Source organism: Chelon labrosus, assembly GCF_963514085.1.
Source record: "Chelon labrosus genome assembly, chromosome: 18".
Classification (NCBI taxonomy): domain Eukaryota; kingdom Metazoa; phylum Chordata; class Actinopteri; order Mugiliformes; family Mugilidae; genus Chelon; species Chelon labrosus.
This window is the reverse complement of record NC_140351.1, coordinates 26,036,036-26,061,907: the sequence shown is the minus strand read 5'-3', so window position 1 is coordinate 26,061,907 and position 25,872 is coordinate 26,036,036. Positions and strand designations below refer to the sequence as shown.

The 25,872-nt window shown below is 42.0% G+C and overlaps 2 protein-coding genes across 5 annotated transcripts in view; both read right to left on the bottom strand.

Annotated features, from left to right (window-relative positions):
- LOC311503892 (uncharacterized protein) overlaps positions 1–6,786 on the bottom strand; it is a 34,406-nt gene extending 27,620 nt beyond the window's left edge. Inside the window, exon 1 of one of the 4 annotated variants that reach the window (XM_084566800.1) lies at positions 5,896–6,786. The gene's annotated coding sequence lies outside the window, so the exon portion shown is untranslated. The remainder of the gene's footprint in view (positions 1–5,895) is intronic. The other 3 variants (XM_084566801.1, XM_084566799.1, XM_084566798.1) reach the window with 3 other exon arrangements.
- A 12,452-nt stretch (positions 6,787–19,238) lies between these two features.
- Positions 19,239–25,872, bottom strand: part of map7d2b (MAP7 domain containing 2b) — a gene marked incomplete at its 5' end in the record, with an annotated part of 55,760 nt that continues 49,126 nt past the window's right edge. The window contains 3 exons of the mRNA XM_084566436.1: positions 19,239–20,251; positions 24,525–24,820; positions 24,998–25,136. Of these exons, the coding sequence (XP_084422562.1) occupies positions 24,529–24,820; positions 24,998–25,136 (431 nt within the window). The 3' untranslated portion in view covers positions 19,239–20,251; positions 24,525–24,528. The remainder of the gene's footprint in view (positions 20,252–24,524; positions 24,821–24,997; positions 25,137–25,872) is intronic.

Here is a 25,872-nt window from a genome sequence, read left to right as displayed (position 1 = left end):
TATAATTTCTCCTTGAGTTTGGTTTCTTCTAAAGCCGATTTGTAAACAGCGCTCAAGCTTTATGCGCATGCTCCGCCTCTTCCTCTCCGTTTTTGGTGAATTTCTGAAACAGAGCCACCTATAGGCCTGGAATATGAAGTAGCGTATCCGGATGGATCCGTGTGGACGCAGATATTCTTGAAACGATGCCAGGGAAAACGGATAGGGAAAAGATCGTTTTCATACGTGTGGACGAGGCCTAAGACATTCTCTTCCAGACTAGTCCCCTTTCTTAAATCAATGTATGACGAAACGTTGGAGGCTGGCTGTTTACCACCAACTCTCACTCAAGCAACTATATCATTAATTCTAAAAAAAAGTATTTACATGAGGTCATGAAGAAGTTCGGATTTGGGGAAACATTCAGAAACTGGATCAAAATATTATATAGTGGACCTGTGTCGGCTGTAAAGACAAACGGCTCAGCATCAACATATTTTCCACTATATAAAGGCACGTGTCAAGGCTGCTGTTTGTCTCCATTTTTGTTTGACTTAGCCATAGAGCCTCTTGCCATTGCAATTAGGGATGATGGGAGGATCAAGGGCATCACTAGAGGAAACGCAATCCATAAGACTGCGCTGCACGCAGATGACTTGCTCTAGGGCTGCACAATTAATCGAATTTTAATCACGATCACGATTTTGGCTTCCCACGATCAAATTTGCGTGATCGAGCGATATTTATAATGCGGTATTCCGTTCATAGAATGCTCCATGTCAATGTTTTTTTTTTTGTTTTGTTTTTTTGCAAAGCCAATCTAGCGCTCCGTAAACCACTGTCTGATCACGTGCCTCCATGAGCCTGTCAGAGTAGAGCATCACAGTCCTGCCCACAGCCAAAGAGAGTGGAGGTGCCGGAAGTACGGTTCCCATTCATTTCTCCCATTGACGTTTTGGAAAAATCCGTATCTAAAGAGTTTTAGAGCATGTCTTAGGATAACCAGCTACGGCTGAACTCATAAGCATATAACATATCATTTCGAGTGAAAAAACGAAGAGAAAGTCCAAAAAAAGTCAAAGGTACAGACTGTGTACATATTTTCATTTCCGAGAGAAGGAACTACTCATCCCATAAACCACCGCGCCTCACTGAAGGTGCCTCACTGAAGTCGACTCGAAGCCACAACCTCGAAAGAGTCTTTTCAGCGACTTCCAAATCGGATTAATCGTGATCTCAATATTGATCAAAATAATCGTGATTATCATTTTGGCCATAATCGTGCAGCCCTAACTTGCTCCTCTTTGTCGCCGACCCAGGCCAATCTATACCTCACCTCCTGCAGTTACTACAGGAATTTGGGAGTTTTAGATTCCTGTATATGTTTGTAACAATCCCTGTCTGGCTCCCAAAACATTTCTTTATTACATTGGATAAATATATCTCATCATTTATATGGAGCCATGCTATGCCTCGTATAAAGAAGATCTATCTGGAAAGATCTAAGTCTGAAGGAGGATTGGGTCTCCCAAATTTCCTTCATTATTATAGGGCATCAAATATTTTCAAATTGGAATATTGGGTGACGTCGTTCTCTGACAAAAACGGGCCTACCTGGGCGATGATGGAGCTCTCATCGCATCCATCGATATCCCCTATCTCTCTGCTAGCAGCTCCATTGGCAATCCAGACGAACAATAAGACCTTTTCTAATCCCGTTGTGTCCAGTTCCATTAGAACCTGGGTACAATTTCGCAAACATTTTAACCTTGATCAGATGAATAGCCTTTCTCCTCTTTCATTCAACCATCTCTTCACACCTTCACAGACAGATCGGAATTTCGCTGGTTGGCATCGGCACGGGCTGATATTCTTTGGGGATTTGTTTGATGAGAGCTCTTTCCTGTCCTTCGAAACCCCAGTAAAAGACTATGATATCCCAAGATCTCATTTCTTCAGATATGTCCAAGCACGCAGTTTCGCCTCCAAACACTTCCCTACCTACCCCAAGCCACCAAGTAAAGATTCTGTGTATGATTTGTTAAATTTGAATTCATGGAACAAGGGTCTGATCTCCAAGGCATATGACATAATACATAATATGGACCCTCCATCATATACTAAAACACGTGTGGCTTGGGAACGGGATCTGGAAATGGTGATACCGGAGGATGTCTGGGCTGAATGTATTCCCAACATACACACTTCCTCTATATGTATAAGGCACGGACTGATACAATTCAAAGTATTCCATAGGTTACATTACTCCAATGATAGCTAAAATATACTCATCCATTCTCCCTACTTGTCCTAGGTGTGGCAACCAAGTATCGCTGGGCCACATGTTCTGGTCTTGTCCCTCCCTAGTTGATTTCTGGTCCTCCATTTTTGACCGTCTATAAGTGCTATGCAACTCATCCCTCAAACCCAATCCACTCACTGCTGTATTTGGAGTCACACCCTCAGAAATATGTACCACCAATACATAAAAGACAGCGATAGCATTCTGCAGTCTTATAACGCGCAGTAGGGCTGAACAATTTGGGAAAATAATCTAACTGCGGTTTTTTCCCTCAATATTGCGATTGCGATTTAATATGCATTTTATTTTATTTTTTCATCCTCTTTTTTTTCACAACATTACATAATGAATGATTTAAATATGAACAACACAATATTAGATACATTTAGTGTAAAATGTTCTTTCCCATAGGCTGGGCCTATTTGTTAGAATTAAATTTAAAGATGTATGACATTTTTATTTAACTGCTCATAACAGAAACATCTGTGGCTTTGCCACTGTGCATTTAAAGGGAAACTACTGTTTTTTACAACCTGGACCTTATTTCTAGCATAAAATATCATCGTTTACTCACCAATATCACTTTTGTTTCATTTGTACTTGTTCAGGAGATAAGTTGATCAGCCAATACTTTGTTATGATACGCTAGTGCTATTCCTCGTTGAGTGTGGAGTTACGTGTTAACATCATCTGGGGTCTGTAGGTCAATCTACAGACCCCGGATGATGTCTTCTGACCTCTTAGCGGCACGCAACCGCTACAGTCGGCTTGTTTACCAGTAATTTGCTACTGCTAAGGTTCGTCCACAACCTCAGAGTTGGACAAATATTCAGTCAAAAACTAGCAGTAGCAAATTACAGGTAAGCAAGCCGCGCACTGCTCGGAGACATCGTCCAGGTCAGAAGCGTCGCTCGCGTCACGTGACCACTTTGTAATCGCGCAAGTTGCGGTTAGAAAATCACGTTTTATCATATCGCGATATTATCACAAATGCAATTAATCGTTCAGCCTTAGTGCGCAGGGTGATTTTAATGGATTGGAAATCTAACAAATGCTTTAGGACATGGATTCAGGAAGTTTGATCTCTACTTCAGCTAGAAAAAATAAGACTTACTCTGAAGGACTCTTGCAGTACATGTATTAGAATGTGGTCTCCCTTTATTGAGTATGTAAAGAAGTTAAATCTCTAAGTAATCATGTCAGCTAATGCACTTTTGTTGTCAACTTGTCCGACCAGCCCATTAATGTTTCCTTTATGCAGCATTGGATCTTATTTGTACTTGTACTCTTGGTCCCAAGGGAGGGAATATGGGGAGGGAGTAGGGGAGGGTTTTAGTGTGGGATTATGTTTATGTATGTGTGTACTCTTTTGTTACTATGACTGAAACTGACTTAAATAAAGTTGTTTAAAAAAAAAAAAAAAAAGGGGGACATTTAATCCCATGAAACATCAGCAACAGATACAGATAAGTGATATATATTTGCAATATAATATAGGGATGCACCGAATATTCGGCCACCGAAATTTTTCACCAAAAGACTTTTATCACCGACACAACACGGCCGAAACAGGATGCAAAACTGCAGCCAGCACGGGCATGTCTGCCCTGTGGACGTATTTCAATATATATAAAGTATTATATAAATATTATATAAACTGATAGCGATTTGCATTTAATGTATCACCTGAACTCCAAACATCCAAGCAAGGAAGTTTCCCAGTGACGATGCCAAGGCAAAAGGAGTGCCTGATACGTCGATCGCGATGACCGGTAGATCGCGAAGGCAGTGCGGGTAGATCGCGTGCCATTGGAAAAGAAAAATAATGTTTTAAATGTTAAGTCTGATCATTTATCTGCTGCACCTCCAAAACAAACAGAAAGACAAACGTTCATCTTTTTGTTTTGCCCGTTCAGCGGCACACATCCACAGTCATGCGCAACTTCAACTAAGACTACCGTCTTTCTTAAAGGGACAGCGTTATTTTTCTAAAGGTGCAGTGCACCAATTTTTCTTAATAAAAATAAAAACAAAATACTCAGTCTAACTGCACAGTGGATCGATGCTGATTTCCAGCTACAAAAGCTTCTGCTCCATTATTATTTAACATGAGTGGGGTCTATTTTGAATTTTATTTTATATTGTGCATTGTTGGAATGTGCTAAATAAATATTTTCATAATTTTGTAATTGATTTATTCTTTGAAACATTAATATTAATGTATGCAATTGCAATGCATTGATTTTAGTGAGGTTAGTACACAGTCATAGCCATGAATGCAATGGTACTAATTCAATTCAATTTCAATTAAATTTTTATTCATATAGCGTCAATAACAATACAAATTGTCTCAAGACGCTTTACAAAAACCAGCCTGAAACCCCCAGAGCAAGCCTGAAGGCAACGGTGGCAAGGAAAAACTCCCTTTTAACAGGAAGAAACCTTGAGCAGAACCCAGCTCATATGGAGGGACCCATCTGCCTAAGGCCAGCCGGGTACAGACAGAAAAGAGAGAGAAGAGAGCAGCAGGATAAACATACATCTGTCATAGATACACATATCTGACTAAAGTGTACACGTGGAATCTTATGATACAAACTGATGATGTTACATGACAGTTTGAAAATGTAGAGGAATCATAATAATTGTCATAATAATTTCTTTCGTTGTTTCGGCTTTGGTCTCTTCATTTTCGGTTTCGGCCAAGAATTTTCATTTCGGTGCATCCCTAATATAATATATAGATTTCTAATATTTTGAAAACAAAGTTTTGAGCTGCACTGGTTTTAGCTGCAAGGGTACACACTGGCAATTGACTGTTTAATTCAATGTCAAAACCCCAAAAAACATAACAAATCTATTTTGAATCAAGCTGCAGCGTGTTTACATCCCTATACAAATTAACATTTGTATTAACAAATTAACATTGATCTACTAGTTGATCGGGTAATCGAACAGCCAGTCAAGTATCTTTTAAGCCACATAATTTGGCTTTCCATCGTATTAGACTGAATATCTGGACCATTTAGATTGTTATTTTAATAATCAAGGACGCTTAATTACATCGATAAATCGAGAACATAATAAGCAAATTAATAAATAATGAAAACAATCTTTATCCGAAGCAGTAACGGTCAGCTCTGACAGGACTAATTATGATAAACAAAAATCACAAATTTTCTAGCGCCAGCGCTTATGTCCGGTGGGGGTCAATTAACGAACTTTACGTCTCGTGAATTGCGGACTCGCAAGTCACAAACTGTCCGTTTTCAATACCTTTATAATTGGACAATTATCGTGTTTGTAGGAATCCACAGCTCCATATTCGACCGATGTGCTTGGGACGGGAAAAGCAATTCAAACCACTGCACGGTGCTACAGCCCAATCTGAAACCAGCCGCTATGCTAAAGGTTTAGCAGGTGACTTACGTTAGCTCACATGCTAGCTTTAGCTAAAATTCTGCTACGTTCTATTGTGTCTCTAAACATTCAGACACTATGCAAAGCCCACCAAAATATTACATAATGTGCTTTACACTATATAATACTTTTAGACATTAACTTCGAAAGCTAACTTATGGCTAAAGCTAACGAGCGGCTAACAGTTAACTTACCTTGGTCCACGAGACACACCGCTTCTAACGCTCTCTAAAATAAGCTCACCAAAACAAACGCAGAATATCTGACGATACAACACTGTATATTACCAATATATAACCAAATCCTAGCTTCGCATATTTGTTGTCTTTTCCGTTTGTATTATATTGGGTAATGGCTGTGCTGACGTTCCTCTGGTGGGTGAGAACCTATGGTGAGAACGACAACCATACTTCCGCTCTCGAAAGTTTCAAAATAAAACTGCTGGTCGATAGTAACCACAGAGTGTATAACGATGAACGGCGGAAATGCCGACAGCCTGCAAATAAGTCATAAACTCCACCTCCTCCAGGTTGGTAGATGGGAAAACACTAAAATACAAGTCAAATATTTTTTTTAAGGATGGTTTCTCTCATTTTAGGCAGTTAATATACTGTTGATGCATGTTCAAGTGTCATGTTTTTGGTTACGTTTCGTTTTAGTTAGTTACAGAAACATGACGTGACATAATGGTGACTGTAGCCTAGGCTAATAAATACAAATTAATCATTCATTCGTTCATTCATCTTCTATACGCGATTAGTCCTGTTAAGGGTCGCGGGGCAAATTAATCATAAATCACAATAAGTAGTAAAAATTACAACTTAAAGTCGAAATTTGTGTTCAGGAAAACGTCAACACGTGAAATTAACACATCTGCTGTAATAAGGAATGATGTAGTGATGACTTTCATTGTACTTCTTCTGGATTCTGGAGTGTACAAAATTATCACTCCACAACGAATACTATAGAAAATGTAAAACAAATGATTTTTTCAAGTAGCATGTATGTTTAGGAAGTGAAATACTAGCTATACAAAAATAAGACACTTTTCTCCTCCTCTCTCCATTTCTGCATTTTCTTTTCCATATGCTTATACAAGCTTGTTGTGTTACCACTGTATCTTACAGACTTTTTTACAAATAGTACAACTTGCTATAGTTTCATTGCCATTCTCCTGCTCCGTCTCTGCGCTGCTGCTGGCAGGTTGCGGTGGGCGGTGTTTGGTTACCTGGCGCCGCGGAGTCCCGTGACGGTACAACAAACACACGAGAGGAGGAGGAGGAGCAAAGTGAGCCTGCTCTGCTCTATGACATCAGCAGCATTTAGACAATCACAGTCAGATCTTCTCTAATGAAAGGAGAAATTGAAACGTAAGTATCGATCAATATCGATAGCAACGTTGGTGTTGATATTATCGATATTTGGATCGATCCGCCCACCACCAGTCCTGATCATATGTCTGTGGTCCTGATAGTCCAGTTCTTCATCTCACGTAGAACTTCACTACAGCCTGTCTGGATCACCTAAGGAAAACTACACAGACAAACAGAAATAATGTAAAATAATGTACGTGCTATATAGAACGTGTATGTGTACAGAATATTATGACAGATATTCACATTTTGGTTGCTTGATCGTCTAAAATTACATAACCGTCTAACTGCAACATCTAAGATATAACCTTTCTACTGGGCTGAACAGGCAGCCTGTTGATTAGTTTGAGCACTGCTGGTAGTAAGCTTTTGAGTTCAGAATCAGAATCAGAATCAGCTTTAATGGCCAAGTATGTACACATACAAGGAATTTGACTCTGGCAACTTTTCTCTCTAGTACAGAAGCAACTTAAATAAGTGAAATAAAATAAAATAAAAATTAAAAAAATTAAAAAAAATAAAATAAATCTCAATCTGTACACATAAAATATAGGAAAATATATACATCAAACCAGGGTTATTGTACAGTGAGTATATACAACAGTGCAGAGTTATTGATTATTGTTCATGTGGATGGACTCACACTCTGTGACTGCTCAGAGTTCAACAGAGTGACAGCCCGGGGGAAGAAACTGTCCTTGTGACGGGTGGTTTTGGCGTACAGTGCTCTGTAAAGGAGTCTAAACAGATTGTGACCAGGGTGTGAGGGGTCTGTGGTGATTTTCCTGGCCCGCTTCCCGACCCGGGACCGGTACAGGTCCTGGATGGAGGGAAGATCAGTACCAATGATCCTCTCTGCAGACCTGACTGTTCTCTGCAGTCTGTCCTTGTCATGCCTGGTGGCGGATCCAAACCAGACAGTGATGGACGTGGTCAGGACAGACTGGACTATTGCCGTGTAGAAGATGATCAGCAGCTCCTGAGGCAGGTTGAACTTCCTGAGCTGACGCAGAAAGTACAGCCTCTGCTGGGCCTTCTTCCTTATGGAGTCTATGTGGGAGGTCCACTTCAGGTCCCGTGCGATTGTGGACCCGAGGAACCTGAATGAATCCACTGTGGGGACTGTCCTGTTGAGTATTGTGAGAGGAGGGGTTGATGGGGGACTCTTCCTGAAGTCCACTGTCATCTCCACAGTTTTGAGCGGGTTTAGCTCCAGGTGGTTCTGACTGCACCAGAGGACCAGCTCTTCCACTTCCCTTCTGTATGCAGACTCGTAGCCGTCCCGGATGAGTCCAATGACGTTGGTGTCATCTGCAAACTTCAGGAGTTTCACAGAAGGGTCCCTTGAGGTGCAGTCAGTGGTGTAAAGGGAGAAGAGCAGTGGGGAGAGAACACATCCCTGGGGGGCGCCAGTGCTGAGGGACCGGGTGCTGGATGTGAAGTTACCCAGTTTCACCTGCTGCCTCCTGTCAGTCAGGAAACTGGTAATCCACTGACAGATGGAGAGGGGCACAGTGAGCTGGGACAGTTTTTGGTGGAGGAGCTCCGGGACGATGGTGTTGAACGCAGAACTGAAGTACACAAACAGGACCCGTGCGTAGGTCCCAGCAGAGTCTAGGTGGTGCAGGATGTAGTGGAGAGCCATGTTGACTGCATCATCCACTGACCTGTTTGCTCTGTAGGCAAACTGCAGGGGGTCTAGCAGGGGATCCGTGATGTCCTTCAGATTAATCCTGTGACAGGGGACTTCTTGGGAACCGGTATGATGGTGGAGCGGTTGAGGCAGGAGGGGACCTCGCACAGCTTCAGGGAGTTGTTGAAGATCTGGGTGAAGATGGGAGCCAGCTGGTCAGCACAGACTTTCAGGCAGGACGGAGACACTCCATCGGGTCCCGGGGCCTTCCTAATCCTCTGTCTCTGAAAGAGTTGACGCACATCCTGTTCGCAGATCCTTAGCGCAGGCAGGGGGTCGGGTACGGGGGTGGTTTGGGGTGCTGCTAGGCCTTTTGTGATGGAGATGGAGGGGGAAGGTGTGAAAGTCCTTTCAAACCTGGAGTAAAAGTCACTGAGGTCCTCAGCCAGGCGGGGGCTCCCCACAGGGTGGGGGGATGGTCTCCTGTAGTTGGTAATGGTCTGCAGGCCTTTCCAAACTGCAGAAGAGTCGTTGGCAGAAAAACGGTCCTTCAGCTTTTCAGTGTAGTTCCTCTTTGCTCCCTTGATCTCCTTTGTCAGCTTGTTCCTGGCCTGCTTGTACAGGTCCCGATCCCCACTCCTATAGGCCTCCTCCTTGTCCTGGCGTAGTCGTCTCAGTTCTGCAGTGAACCATGGTTTGTTGTTGTTGAACGTGCAGAAGGTTTTGGTCTGCACGCACATGTCTTCACAAAAACCAATGTAAGATGTCACAGTGTCAGTCAGTTCATCCAGGTCTGTGGCTGCTGCTTCAAAGACGCTCCAATCAGTGCAGTCAAAGCAGGCCTGTAACTGCATCTTTGACTCGTCTGTCCACCTCTTCACAGTTCTCACTGCAGGCTTGGAGTTATACTGTTGCATGCCGTAAAAATTAATTATCCATTAACTTTGTAATCAATAACCCTGCTTAAGTTATTTTTGGAACTTTTCATTATCTTTGTCCATAAATTATGTATGCAAAGTTTGGAATTGGATGAATGGGCTAGGAGGAGTTGATTTTGCTTTGAGGTGCAATTCTCTCAAAATGGCGGAAAAAAATGGCAGGCAGAAATGGGCGTGGCCTAGTCCATTAGAATCAGTGCTATCTAAGGAATCAGAGGGAGAAAGAATTTTGTTTGTAGGGCACATGGTTCTCAAGATAGGAGGCAAAACATAAATTGGTTTTGGGGGCAGAGCAGGTAAGGAATTGAGCTTCCTGACAGCCTGGTGGATGAAGCTGTCCTTGAGTCTGCTGGTCCTGGCCTGAAGACTCCACAGTCTCCTCCCTGATGGCAGCAGACTGAGGAAGTTGTGTGACGGGTGGGTGGGATCACCTGCAATGCAGAGGGCTTTGCGGGTGAGACGGGTGTCATAAATGTCCTGAAGAGAAGGGAGAGAGACACCGATTATCTTCTCAGCTGCTCTCACTATGCGCTGGAACGTCTTACAGCAGGACGCGGTGCAGGCGCAATACCACACAGTGATGCAGCTGATCAGGGTGCTCTTGATGGTGCCTCTGTAGAAGATGCGCATGATGGGGGCCGGTGCTCTGGCTTTCCTCAGTCTGCTCCGGAGGTAGAGGTGCTGTTGAGCCTTCTTTGCCAGTGATGCGGTGTTGGCCCAGGAGAAATCCTCTGTGACGTGCACACCCAGGAACTTGGTGCTGCTCACCCTTTCTACAGCAGCACTGTTGATGTTCAGAGGAGCGTGCTGAGTGTGCGCTCTCCTGAAGTCCACAACAATCTCTTTTGTCTTTTCCACATTCAGAGAGAGATTGTTGTCTCCGCACCACATAGCCAGGCGGCTCAGCTCGCTCCTGTAGTTGGTCTCGTCTTGCTGATGAGACCCACCACAGTCGTGTTGTCTGCTTCGTCGACTTTATGAATAGGCTGGAGTTATCCATCGGTGTACAGTCGTGGGTCAGTAAAGTGAAGAGGAGGGGGCTCAGCACACATCCCTGGGCCCCTGTGTTCAACCCGCACTGCCTGAGGTCTTCCTGTCAGGAAGTCCAGCATCCAGTTGCGCAGCGAGGTACTGAGCCCCAGTTGTTCCAGTTTTTGTATGAGCTGTTGGGGGATGCTGACCTGAAATCAATGACATAGGAGTCCATTAACTTTGTAATCAATAACCCTGCTAAATTTCTTTTGAGAACTTTTCATTATCTTTGTCCATAAATGATACATGCCAAGTTTGGTGACAATTGGAGGAACGGGCTAGGAGGAGTTGATTTTGCTTTGTGGTGCAATATTTTCAAAATGGCGGCCAAAATGGCAGGCAGAAATGTGCGTGGCCTAGTAGTCCATTAGAACCAGGGCTATATAAGGAATCAGAGGGAGAAAGAATTTTGTTTCTAGGGCACACGGTTCTCGAGATATGAGGCAAAACGTAAATTGGCTTATTGTAGTGCCACCTAGGTCTAGGCATGTGTATTCACGCCTTGGAAAAGTAAATGGTAAATGTCCTTGCTTTTATATAGCGCTTTTCTACCTGTTGGTACCTAAAGCGCTTTACAGTCACAGACACACATCTACCCATTCGCTCAAACATTCACACACCAGTGCCACGCACTGAGAGCAACTGGGGGTTCACCATTTGCTCAAGGACACTTCGCATGTGGCACATTCCAAGGATCGAACCGTTAACCCTCTGGTTCGTGGACAACCCGCTGTGACATGCTAGGACTTCTACCAGGTTTGGTGCCTTTCGCCATTGCAGTTTGTCTTGGGCAGACACTTTTAGCTAAGGAGAATAAGATTAATCATTAAGGCAAAGAATAAAAATTGCAACAAAATCAATGCGGATGCTGAAACTTTGCTGCATGGACCCCCTAATAAAAATCGTAATAAAATCAATAAGGATCCTAGTAACTTCGTTGCATGGACCCCTAGAAATTGCAACAAAATTAATAGGGATCCATGCAAGACCCCTAAATATAATCTAGTTTAACATGTTATTGCTAACTACATAATGGGTTAGATGTCTTCAGTATTAACCCTTGTGTACCGTTCAAAAATACTACCCTTTCATACTGTTCATGGCTGAGAACAGCCACTAACTTTTCACTGTTGTAAAAATATATCAGATAAATATGTTTTTCAACCTTTTTTGCGTAAATCTGTTAATCAACCCCAGTACTGATCAAAACTGCAAAATATCAAAAAAAATAAAATAAAAAAAATCAGGAATTTAACCATTTGTGCCAATTTAAAAGATGAAGTCTTTTAATATTTAGTTGTTTTGATAAGGACTGATCAGATTTAAGCAAAAAAGTTGAAAATAAAATATTTATATAATTAAATATATATTTATAAAAACATATATTCAGCCACTAACAGTATGAAGGGGTAGTAAATTTATGCAAAATTAGGCTTCCTCAGCAAAAATCATTCCATTTGCTGCAATACAGTGAAAGTTATGGTCAAATTAAGAGCAAAAAGTGACTCCAAGTGGCTGTTTTCATCCCGAATGGTACACAAGGGTTTTAATCTACATTAATGTAGAGAAACTTTTGAATGAGAAGGCATGTCCGAACTTTTGATTGGTACTGTTTAATAATTAGGTGTAAGTCCTCAGCAAAAAAATAAAACAGTCTGAGAAAGTGACTAGATTTACACAATTAAAAAAAATAAATAAATAAATTATGATGACTGCCAGCATTTGAATTTACAAATAGTATCATGTAGCTATTTCTGCTTCACATTGGGTATCGTGAAGATAGTAAAAGCTTGACCAATCCAGATTTTTCGTTTTTTCAACACAAATATATTGCGACAGACAGACGAGACTACGTTATGATCACAGACCATACTTATACTGGCGGCTATGACGGCCTTTAGCTTCATTATGCTCTCACTCCAGCGTGTCGAATCAAGAGAAAAAGCTAGGCTAAATAAATAAAAACAATAAAGTAATGCAACAGCGTATTGTATTGACTGTTAATGTGCAGTTGATTGACTAAAACGCACCATGTCTTTTTTGAAAATGAAAGTAGGCTACCATAGTATGTTTTCTGAGGATGTACTGTGAACAGTGATGTCTGCTCTCAGTAATTAGAAATATCACTGGCATAATTATGACATATGGCAAGGGGAAGCACGCCAAAGGTTAGTTGCAAAACAATGACCAGCAGGTGTCGCACTATGTGAACCTTTTCATCAATAGATTTGTTCTCTCAAAAAATATAAAGAGAAATATAGACATGTTGACAGCCACAACAAACAGAGACAGTGGGAATCATATGGAGCAACTGTTGTGCTGTAAAACTTTCCTTGACATCTCATCCAGATACTTTCAGTTAGAATCAAGCTCCCACTGGACTGTAGCCCCCACAGCTGTGATCACATGGACCTACTTGATAACAGGCAAAACACACTCACTGTAATTCTGCACACTGGTTAGAGATTCATCCTACCAGATATGGTCGAGTAAAAAGAACCTCCTAGTTTTCAGGTCTACACAAGCAGGGTGGCTATATACACTATATTACCAAAAGTATTCGCTCACCCATTCAAATGATCAGAATCAGGTGTTCTAATCACTTGGCCTGGCCCCAGGTGTATAAATTCAAGCACTCAGGCATGCAGACTGTGAAACAAGACATTTGTGAAAGAATGGGCCGCTCTCAGGAGCTCAGTGAATTCCAGCGTGGAACTGTCATAGGATGCCACTTGTGCAACAAATCCAGTCGTGAAATTTCCTCGCTCCTAAATATTCCACAGTCAACTGTCAGCTCTATTATAACAAAATGGAAGCGTTTGGGAAAAACAGCAACTCAGCCACGAAGTGGTAGGCCACGTAAAGTGACGGAGAGGGGTCAGCGGATGCTGAAGCGCATAGTGCAAAGAGGTCGCCGACTTTCTGCACAGTCAATTGCTACAGAGCTACAAACTTCATGTGACCTTCAGATTAGCCCAAGTACAGTACGCAGAGAGCTTCATGGAATGGGTTTCCATGGCCGAGCAGCTGCAGCCAAGCCACACATCACCAAGTGCAATGCAAGGCGTCGGATGCAATGGTGTAAAGCACGCCGCCACTGGCCTCTAGAGCAGTGGAGACGCGTTCTCTGGAGTGATGAATCACGCTTTTCCATCTGGCAATCTGATGGACGAGTCTGGGTTTGGAGGTTGCCAGGAGAACGGTACATTTCAGATTGCATTGTGCCAACTGTGAAATTTGGTGGAGGAGGAATTATGGTATGGGGTTGTTTTTCAGGAGCTGGGCTTGGCCCCTTAGTTCCAGTGAAAGGAACATTGAATGCTTCAGGATACCAAAACATTTTGGACAATTCCATTCTCCCAACCTTGTGGGAACAGTTTGGAGCGGGCCCCTTCCTCTTCCAACATGACTGTGCACCAGTGCACAAAGTAAGGTCCATAAAGACGTGGATGACAGAGTCTGGTGTGGATGAACTTGACTGGCCTGCACAGAGTCCTGACCTGAACCCGATAGAACACCTTTGGGATGAATTAGAGCGGAGACTGAGAGCCAGGCCTTCTCGACCAACATCAGTGTGTGACCTCACCAATGCGCTTTTGGAAGAATGGTCAAAAATTCCTATAAACACTCTCCTCAACCTTGTGGACAGTCTTCCCAGAAGAGTTGAAGCTGTAATAGCTGCAAAAGGTGGACCGACATCATATTGAATTCTATGAGTTAGGAATGGGATGGCACTTCAGTTCATAGAATGAGTAAAGGCAGGTGAGCGAATACTTTTGGTAATATAGTGTATGTACTTAACCAAATCCCTGAGTAAGAAAAAAAAAATTATTTTGCACAATTATGCCTGTAGCTGCTATCCATGATGCTACCTGAAGTGATTATGAAATTCAGAGAGGAAATAAAATTGGTATGTTTAATAGGTATGTGTATCAAATAAAATATTAAATCAAATTTATTTGAGTCCATCTGTATGTTTGCCCGAGTTAAAACATATTTAAATATACAGCCACTAACTTTGACTGCTGTAAAAATATATCAGATAAATATTTTTTTCAACTTTTTTTGCTCAGATCTGTTAATCAGCTTCAGCCCTGATCAAAACTACTAAATATTAAAAAATAAATCAAAATTTTAACCCTTTTAATGCCAATTTAGAAAATAAAGTCACTGATATGGGGAAAATTACACGCAAAATGACCTATTTTCAACATAAAAAATGATCGGAAACAGGAGATTTTTTACCTGTTATCACAGTCTTGGATATGTCAAAGATTAGTAACATCATTGACTTGGAAGCATATTTAGTTTTTGTGCAGCATCAGATTTTCATTAAAACTTCCTTTCATACTGTTTTTGCCCCATAGACTCCCATTATAACCACATTATTTGAATGCACAGAGATGACACTAAATAACAATGCATTTTACAATCTTGGTGATTCCCCCTGTTCAGAAGGACTCAAATTTAGCAATTTTACAGTTGACCACCAAATTGTGCCATTTACCCATTACATAGGCCTGTTGTATAAAAAGCTTAGTTTCTGTATTTGATATACGGAGTTTATGAGAATATTAGTGTGTGTGTGGGTGTGTGGGCGTGTGGTGGTGGGTGTGGGGTGTGTGTGTGTGGGTGTGTGTGGGTGGGTGTGTTTGGCAATTTTACTGTTGACCACCAAATCCCATTGGCCTGTTGTATAAAAAGATTAGCTTCTGGATAAAAAAAGAACGAAACGATACTGTACTTGCGAGGTCATGTTATTTTATTTGTCTGCATGTTAGGGGTGTGTGTACTGACACTGAACATGTGTCTGTGTGTGGGTGTGTGTGGGGTTGTGTGTGTTCAGTCTTTAAAGCAAGACTTGGGGCATGTCATCCGGTGCACTTTGCATGTGTGTTCTCCATAACAAATGCAAGTGGCGACCGTTCTCCTTTTCAGTCCTTTGCACAACGTGCAGGTTCCCCTCTTCCCTCCTGAGCTACTGGTGGCTGCTGCTGGCTCTGGCTCTGACGGGGCAGTTGCAGCAACCCGCATCTCTCTCACCAGTGCCGCAGCAACTGGTGCACACGGAAGGCACTCTCCTTAGAATTGCTGGAGACACCAAAGAATTTCCCAGCTCTTCCAAGGAAAGCCTCTTCCTGAAGTGCTTTCTCTGGTTCCAGTAGGGATCCACAGCAATGAAAATAACACAAGCATTATATGCTCAGACGTCCACCATGTTAAAAAATAACACCGGTGGCCACCGCTTGGTCCTCCTTTTGATGTTATAGGTGCCGACAACCTTTAAAGAACAAGAAACCAATAAGTACTGATTTCATTAACGATAAGTATTTTTTTTGTTTTTCTAAAGCTGCACATGACAGTGAGAATAATCATGCAAACATTATCAAAACACAAAATGCAAGCACAAGCACACAAATTCAGTAAAAATGTACAGGAATAGGATCCATGTGGTAAATATGTTCTGGCACATACCTTGTCCAGATTGTCGACACCATCTTTGCAGCGGTTGTAGGCGACGACGATGGCTTCTTCTTTGGGCCTTGTGTCACTGCTGGCTCCCGGTGCCTCGTGCTGAGCAGGATGACATTCCTGATGGATCCTGCAGCTCACTGGCATGGGGATTCAGTCTCCATAATAATTTTGAGAGCTTCTCTGACGCTGAAGTGCCTCTTTATGTTTCCTCTTGCTCTTCTCACGAGCGAATGACCACTGGGACCTTACATAGATTTACTTTGTTTGTGTTTACTCTACGTAGACTCTCTGTATTTCTGAATGCCAGAGCTACTCTTCTCAAGATCAAAAGGCCAGCAGGCCAGCAGGTGCATAAAAACACTTGCACTTTGTTTTTGTTGACTTGTGTAGTTCTGAGAGCTGTTTTGCTTATATCAGTGTCAGTGCACAAAGGTCACACACATAATTTGAACTCACGCTCCTGAGGACAGCCCTGCAGTCACTACTTTAACCCTTTCATTTCCAAAATCTGATGCTGCACAAAAACTAAATATGCTTCCAAGTCAATGATGTTACTAATCTTTGACATATCCAAGACTGTGATAACAGGTAAAAAATCTCCTGTTTCCGATCATTTTTTATGTTGAAAATAGGTCATTTTGCGTGTAATTTTCCCCATATCAGTGACTTTATTTTCTAAATTGGCATTAAAAGGGTTAAAATTTTGATTTATTTTTTAATATTTAGTAGTTTTGATCAGGGCTGAAGCTGATTAACAGATCTGAGCAAAAAAAGTTGAAAAAAATATTTATCTGATATATTTTTACAGCAGTCAAAGTTAGTGGCTGTATATTTAAATATGTTTTAACTCGGGCAAACATACAGATGGACTCAAATAAATTTGATTTAATATTTTATTTGATACACATACCTATTAAACATACCAATTTTATTTCCTCTCTGAATTTCATAATCACTTCAGGTAGCATCATGGATAGCAGCTACAGGCATAATTGTGCAAAATAATTTTTTTTTTCTTACTCAGGGATTTGGTTAAGTACATATATAGCCACCCTGCTTGTGTAGACCTGAAAACTAGGAGGTTCTTTTTACTCGACCATATCTGGTAGGATGAATCTCTAACCAGTGTGCAGAATTACAGTGAGTGTGTTTTGCCTGTTATCAAGTGGGTCCATGTGATCACAGCTGTGGGGGCTACAGTCCAGTGGGAGCTTGATTCTAACTGAAAGTATCTGGATGAGATGTCAAGGAAAGTTTTACAGCACAACAGTTGCTCCATATGATTCCCACTGTCTCTGTTTGTTGTGGCTGTCAACATGTCTATATTTCTCTTTATATTTTTTGAGAGAACAAATCTATTGATGAAAAGGTTCACATAGTGCGACACCTGCTGGTCATTGTTTTGCAACTAACCTTTGGCGTGCTTCCCCTTGCCATATGTCATAATTATGCCAGTGATATTTCTAATTACTGAGAGCAGACATCACTGTTCACAGTACATCCTCAGAAAACATACTATGGTAGCCTACTTTCATTTTCAAAAAAGACATGGTGCGTTTTAGTCAATCAACTGCACATTAACAGTCAATACAATACGCTGTTGCATTACTTTATTGTTTTTATTTATTTAGCCTAGCTTTTTCTCTTGATTCGACACGCTGGAGTGAGAGCATAATGAAGCTAAAGGCCGTCATAGCCGCCAGTATAAGTATGGTCTGTGATCATAACGTAGTCTCGTCTGTCTGTCGCAATATATTTGTGTTAACATTTCACTGTCTAAAGACCAAGACGTACGCGAGGACCTTTATTTTGAAGAGCACAGCACAAATATAATTGATGGAACACACTAGCCAATCAGAGGCAATGGGGTGCCGAAGGCCCACCCACCAATGGAAACGAAATATTGAGTGGTAAATTTTTTTTTGTCAGTACAAACAAAAAAACGAAAAATCAAGCCGAATTGTCGATTTCCGTTTTTTGCCCAAAATTAGAAAAACGAAAAAACGACCTGTTTCTGGTTTTTGAATGTGTTATTTATACCAAAATATCAAACGGTTAAAACGTACCTTGGTCATTGCCTCACACTAGATTTGACATTTCACTTGTTTCCTTTCCCGTGATTCTCTCCTCAAATGAAAGTCCCTTTTGATTTTGTACCCAGCTCACTGACACAAATGGCTTGATGAAGTTTATTGTTCTTTTTCAGTTATTCATGCACCACTTGTACAATAATATATTCCACCAAGCTGTAGTGTCACAGAGTTTAAGTAATATTAGGATAAACATTATGTCCTGTAGTGTTACTTCATTTACAACCGGACCCATGAGACCCTCTGACATTGAGTTTCTGCAGAATCTGGAAGAATAACGAGGAGAGCCAATAAGAGCATGATAACCAAAACAACTTGCTGACAACCTACTGATGAAAGCTTTTAGTAGATCCTCTTTTCCACCACAAGAACGCAAAAACTCAGCTGCGCCTAGATCCAATTTATTTAGGATATATTCCAAAACACAAGATTTCTTTGCATTGTTTAAACAGATTAATAGAAGACTAAATACCAGTTGCTGGCCCACTATAAACTTGTTTGCTGTTATATCCTCAGTTAGATAAACATAATGTTTTTCTATGGCAGGTCAATTAAAGTAAAAGATTTTACATCCCCTCAAGGGCTGTTATTGATGCTATATAAATCAGCCTGATTTAAAATATAATTTTACTTTTAATTTTTAAGAAAAAAAGTTTTAGTTGGTATGTGGTGGGTGTGGTATTTGACAGGACCCATGCCAAACAGTTGCCATTTTAACCCCAGTTCCATCTAATCTTCCTCATCAGATGCAGCTGAAAAGCAAAGAAACTAGTGCACAAGAAATACACCAAGTTGAGTTCTTGTTTCTCTTGTTCTTTTTGGTGGAAAGGGGCCTTGCACATGCCAGAGACTGATGCACAGAAGATGGCTGTTAGAGGGAAAGATGCTGACTGTATCAAAGTTTAAGGCCTGAGAGGTGATGAGCTGCAAGGTGGTGAAAGCTGTTTGACCCCAGTCTGTTTTTATGTGGTGAGGTATATTTATTATAGGATGGGGGATAAGCTGAGGTGGAGATGTCTTCAGATCAATGAAACACACAATTACTGTGCACACTATAAACTAAAGCTTGCGTGGTTACAGTCAGTACCAGACAACTACACAACACACCACGTCAACATTTTCCCAATCTCCAGATAGAAATACAGGCATTTAATTTTTTTTTCTTTTCTCCCGTGGCTATATTCATTCAAATTGAGCAATGAGCAGCAGAGAAACCAAAGCTAAAGGCTAGAAGCTAAGGGCACACAACAGGCTTATAATATCAGTTGTTGATGGTTTTTCCGGCTGTCCCAGGAGTCGGTGTCAGTGGTGGGATAAACACACAAAAATAATCAGGATCACTGACAGAAAAAGAGAAACTCCAAAGTACACAGCTACAACCACAGCCACAAAACAGCTCGACTACCTCAAGATGCTACACAGGATTCACACACTCTCCCCCCCAGATTAACTGCTACAGAGCTGCTTTCTGTCCCTACAGCAAAATACTCTGTCTCCCATCTATTTACAAAAGCAGGGATGAAATGTTAAAGCAGGTGACACTTGAGTGAAGTTTAATGGTAATGCAGCTGGGCAACGCTTGCCTCGGCAGGAACAGGTGTACTGGAATAAGAAGCTAAAAATTTAAATAAAAAGTGTGTTAATGAGGTGATATTTAACTACAGTGCATATAAGGTTTATAGTCAGAACAAAATCTTAGTTTTCAGATGAATAAACATGACCCACTAAGAGGCTTAACAGGACCTTTTCTGACACACGTGGTAATCACAGTGTTTATCTGTATCATACTCATGTCATATATATATATACACTTTACATTATTTGCATTCTTTGTTTCTGAGAGACAAATTTGCCCATCTGCAGTGCCTCACAATGTGGCCAAAAGCTTAACAGTTGTGTGTGGAATAGTAATACAGAAGAGAAATTGCTGTTGCTGCAGAGGGAGGTGATGGTTTCTTGGTCAGATTCTCCTGGTTCATATTTTTACCTTCAAGCTTCTGAAAACAGTCCTGAAAGAGAGAAAGAAGACAAAATAATGAACAGAAGTCATTCATCCATTCATTCATTTTCTGTAACCACTTCTCCTCTGGAGGGTTGGGGGGGCTGTGTTATAACAAAGAACATTCATACAACAGGCAGGGTTCACAATGCCTATGCAATTTACTGTGTTTCACTAAATTATCTCGTTTGAAGTTTGCGTTGCCTGTGACATAAACAGATTTCCAGCTGCTTGCTTCTGCGCTTTGCAGTACTTACAATACATTAATTTGTTTTTGTAAAGAAGCCACGGGAATGTTTTCTGCCAGTCAGCATTAAACCTGTACTTTCACAGTAATTGTCATATTAATTCTTGCTACAGTGTTAAAAGCTCTATCCATCTTTGCTTTTATTAAAATTGGTGCACTGCACCTTTAGAAAAATAGCGCTGTCTCTTTAAGAAAGACGGTAGTCTTGAGTTGTTGTGGTTGAAGTTGTGCGTGGCTGTGGATGTGTGCTGCTGAACTGAGGGTATGTTGCAAATATAAAGTAAAATAAATAAAGATGAACGTTTGTCTTGCTGTTTGTTTTGGAGGTGCAACGGATGAATGTTTTAGACTAAAATTTCAATGGCACGCGATCTACCCGCACTACCTTCGAGATCTACCGGTCGATCGACCTAATGAGCACCCCTGCCATAGATACTCCCTCTGCCTTTAACCGCCTTCCGCAGCACGTCGGCAAGCACGGTCACAACGTATAAATCACTATTATTATTTTTTTTCAGCTGAGGCTGCATTCAAGTAGCCTGACGAGCCAGACCCACATTAAAGGTGCAGTAGGCAACTTTTATAAAACTAACTTTCTGTCATATTTGCTGAAACTGACCCTATGTTCAAGTATAATTGCATGAAGCAGGTCATTTAAAAAAAAAATCGGCTCCTCTGGCCCCACCTAGAGCCTGTAGCGCGATTTGCAAGACATCCAACGCTCCACATTCAGATGCACCAATCACGTCCAGGGGTGTATCTAACAGAGTGTCAATCACTGCTCATGGACACGCATTTCATAGCGCCCTCCCCTCCCTCCACCACCTCGCACCACTTGTCCGTGGGCGTGTAGAAGGAGCCGGGATGCAATCCTCGTCTGAGGCCTGTGCCTCAGCTTCACTCTCAAACGTCTAACCACATCAACAGGTAGCGGTCATATATCTACCACATAGCAAATTGATAAATCTAAACTGTGGAATAAAACGCCACAATGAATGCTTCTAACTGTTATTGATAGCAAACATCACCGATGTAGGCTACTTTCAGAAACATCCTAACCTTGGTTTTGTCCTAAAGTTGACTATTAATTATTTAGCAATAACGAAGGATATTATAAAAACTATTTTGTTGTTGTTACGTCGGTGTGTTCCATGCTAGTTTGTTTACTCGCTCTCTCTCGGTTCTCTGCTCGTGCACAGTATTCCAGGGCCAATATGCACGCGCTCTATCGTGCACAGCTCTCCCTTGTGGGGGGAGGGGCTTGCGAGACCTTTTTGGGCTTTAGCGGAAAGTGAGGAGGGACTGAGAAGTTGTCGATGTTCAAATTTTTTGGCTAAGTCCTGGATCTTCGCAATCCTGCCTACTGCACCTTTAAATGTAGGGTCTGGGCACTCTCCATAAACAGGGCTCAACCGGAGGGGTGGGATAAACGGTTGTCTTTCAAACTCCCTCTCCACGCAATAGGATAGTGCTACAACCAATCAGAGCAACGAAGGTGACGTAGTCAGAGCGACGGAAAAGAGAGTTCCTTTCTCAGAGAAAAGCTTAACTTCAAGTCTTTCAGAGTGGCGGCCAAAGCCGATTCGAAAGAAAGTTGTTCGCTAGCAGCAGCCATTGCTCTGGTAGTTCTAGCAGGATGGGGAATTCACGCGTAATTCACGGAACTTATGGTCGCAAGTCAGTCGTCATCATGTTAAGCCCGCCCACCTACTCGTGATTGGCCCGGTCCATCTTGGATTTTTCGAAATCTCAAGTCAACGGAGAGTAACTAGACTGCCGATGAAGCAGATGTAATTTGCTGCCGCTAGGGGCGCGTCTTAGCCTGGCGTAGCCATACTCAATTCTAGTCAGAATGTGAGTCTCGTACCGCTCCATAGGGCTGTGATTATGGGGCGTGTTTCAACCGAACCAGGAAAGAAAATGCCTCTGCACTCAATTGGATAGACCTATAACCAATCAGAGCAACGGAGTGTGCGACGCATGTTGTGTCCCATCTTCTTAGCGACCATCGGAGCCAGCTTGTTTGACTGTCCGTTAAATAAAGTTTGAAAAAAAAAAAAAAAAAACATCGGAGCCAGCCGATAAATTAAACTTTTGCCGAATCCCGTACGAAGGACGGCAAAAACATCTTTCCGATTAACAAATGCCTTGATCGCATTTATCTGTTCCTCTTTTAAAATTAATGCGCTGTCGATATCTTCTAGAACAGACTCGATGGCAGAATCTACACATCTCAGTTCTCCAGCGGCAGCCATCTTTGTTGTAAACAAATTCAACCCAAGCGCTCTTTGGTGACGTGGTTACGTTACTGTTGATCATCTGTCCATCACCGTATAAAGCCCGCCCTGAGAATCTGATTGGTCCGAACAGTTTCTGTTCGAGCATAATTGCGCCTTAACGGAGCGACACCAGACCGAACTTCCAGACCAAAAAATGTTGTGGGCGGGATAAGTTCGGCTGGCACCCAGGCTAGGCGCGTCTAGATTCTAGGCTAGCATTCAAGTGCACAACCGGCCACAACCTCCAAATGTCAGCAACACATCATAAAACATTTATTGAACGGTAAAATTCGGTAGTCGCACACGTGCTACTAATTGCATTTCACAATTCGCACTGAACTATTTTTTTACTAGCATTTGCGACGAGGTTCTCGCACTGTCGAGCCCTGATTGCATCATTTTTGTAAGGTGAAACTATTGAATTATTCAACTTTTGAAAAATAAATCAAGAGAGTTTCATTGCATTAATGTAATACAAAAAGGGTTTGGGATTACAAAATTGTGCTGAATTGAATCTACGTAATCAAGTTATTTAAAACACACTGCAGGCGTTAAAATGAATGAAGACGGTCCCAACGCGGTGTCCGTACTTTCTTACACATGCGCAGTGTGGATGAGGACGCCTTGGAAGCAGTCAATGCTTGGAAGACGCGCCCATAGACATATATACGTAGTGATGGCTTTGTTGAAGCCTCGACACGTGATTCAAAAAAAGGTTCATTACTCGAAGCTTCAATGACACAGTGCTCTATTAGGACATAGTGGAGAATAAAATGCAGTATAATCGAGACGTGTCTTGGTTCATTCTTGTATGGGAGTTGATTTGCCATGCACATTCCTGTTCGACTACACCACATGGATATGTGGTTTAAAGCTGACAATAAATAAATTATATACATATAACAATAAAATACATAAAAAGCAATCAATGGGAATCGAATCCTTGCTTCACTAACGAAAGACCGTTGTTTTTTCAGTGTACCACTAACCCCTTTCGTTTCGCGAGTTTGACGTTGGACCTTTTAATCTACGTCACGAATACACTCTACCTTCGGTAGTTTACACTAACGTTTATGTTGTAGTTTATTGTTGTTGATTGTACTGTTGATTGTACTTTATTGTTGTTGATTGTACTGTACAATCAACAAAACACTACAACATAAATACAACTCATTTGTGTCGAGTAACTTCAACATAAGCGTGATGAGTAATTCAACATGAGCGCGTTGAGTAACTTCAACATGAGCGCGTTGATTAATTCAACATGAGCGCGTTGAGTAACTCTAACATGAGCGCGTTGATTAATTCAACATGAGCGCGTTGAGTAACTTCAACATGAGCGCGTTGATTAATTCAACATGAGCGCGTTGATTAATTCAACATAAGCGTGTTGAGTAACTTCAACATAACCGTGTTGAGTAAATTCAACATAAGTACGTTGAGTAGTATTTAATTAAGACGGTTTGGTGGGATTTGCTTAAAAGCATGTAGCAGTAATTAGTTTTCTAGTATTCTTCCCATTTATTCAGCCTAGTTTCGTGGGACTGTTTGCCATAACTATATTAAGTAAATGTGATGTTTTATTTCTAAGAGTGCAGTCTATCACAGGGCTAACACAGAGATGCCCATTCACAATCACCTACAACCAATTTGGAATCACCAATTAACCAAACAAGCATGTCTTTGGACGGTGGGAGGAAGCTAGAGTACCCGGAGAGAATCCTAACCCTAACCCACGCGGACACCGGGAGAACCACCTGGCTACTGGATGTGCAGCTTGCTCGGGCCGACACTGTGGATGAGTTGAGAGGATTCAGAGGCGCCGCTGTACGCTTGAATCAGCAGGTTCTTATTGAGGTCTCCAACCCCGCTGCCAGCCTGCAGTTTGGGGTATGGTGGTGTTTCTGGGCCCTGACGCAGTCCTCGCCCCTGGGCATCAAGGTCCATCAGGTGCTCCAATGGGCAGCCCTCTGTTCCCTCAGTGACCGGAGAAAACTCCTGAGCGCTCGCCTGCTCCTCCCTGGAAACTGGACTGACAGAGACAGATGGAGAGCTTAAAACGACATTGATGACAGAGAAACAGTAGGGTTTCTCTACAGTCTTGCATCAGACAGGAGATGCAAGACTGTACAGAAAAATAGCCTGACCTGATTTGTATGTGGGAAGTTAAATCAGTACAGTTAAAACTTGGTAAAGACGGGTTGAACTGTGGAGAAATGGACTGTCCTACCTGACGTCCATGGACTGCACTCCATCAGACAGCTCGTCCACACAGCTCTTGTTCTCCAGAGGTCCTAACGTGATGACAGGCGGTTCAGCAGGGGTTGGAGCATCTTCTTCCAGGGCAGCTTCAGCTTTCATCTCACGTACTGCAAATACACAGTTTCATCATAGACATATTTTTCATAAAGCAGCTGATGCAGGAAGGAAAGTGCAAAAAACACTTATAATAAAAATATTTCCTTCTAAAGCTTGTGAATCATTTCCTCTAGGGCCACCCGTGCAAATGAAACAATCGCCATGTGGGAGAGTTCAGGGGCGTCATGTACAAAGACTTGCGTGGATTTCCTACTAAAACATGGTGCACGTTCAGATCCAGAAGCACATTTCCTTTGTACATCCCAATTGAGCGCACATGTTGTACCCGAGCCCTCCATATACAAATTATATTTATATTGACCCTGCGCCTGAGATTCTCCTCTCTGCACGATCAGAAAATGAAAACATAAGAATGAGTAAGACCGGGGGTGGGGGGGATGAAATCACCTTGTTGAAAAAGTGGGGGCTGCAACACCCATGCGACCAGCACAGTCCTGATCGGTCGGACTAACTGTTTTCACATTTATTACAGTTTCCCAGCAACACCTCTAAGTCGGCGTTGGCGTGAGGCACATACAAGTTTGCGGACATTTCACTCTTGATACATCTGAACTTTTCCGTGATCGAGTACGTACGGAACGTTTCTGTGCGCACGCAACCTTCACAAGAAGCCCCAGGTCAGTGAGCTCAATTAATGCTGCAGTATTCTTGAAACTGGTGTTACTGCCACTGCACCATCGGGAGGCACTGTTCCCCTGTCTGTCTAACACTGCCTTGTCACTGCCT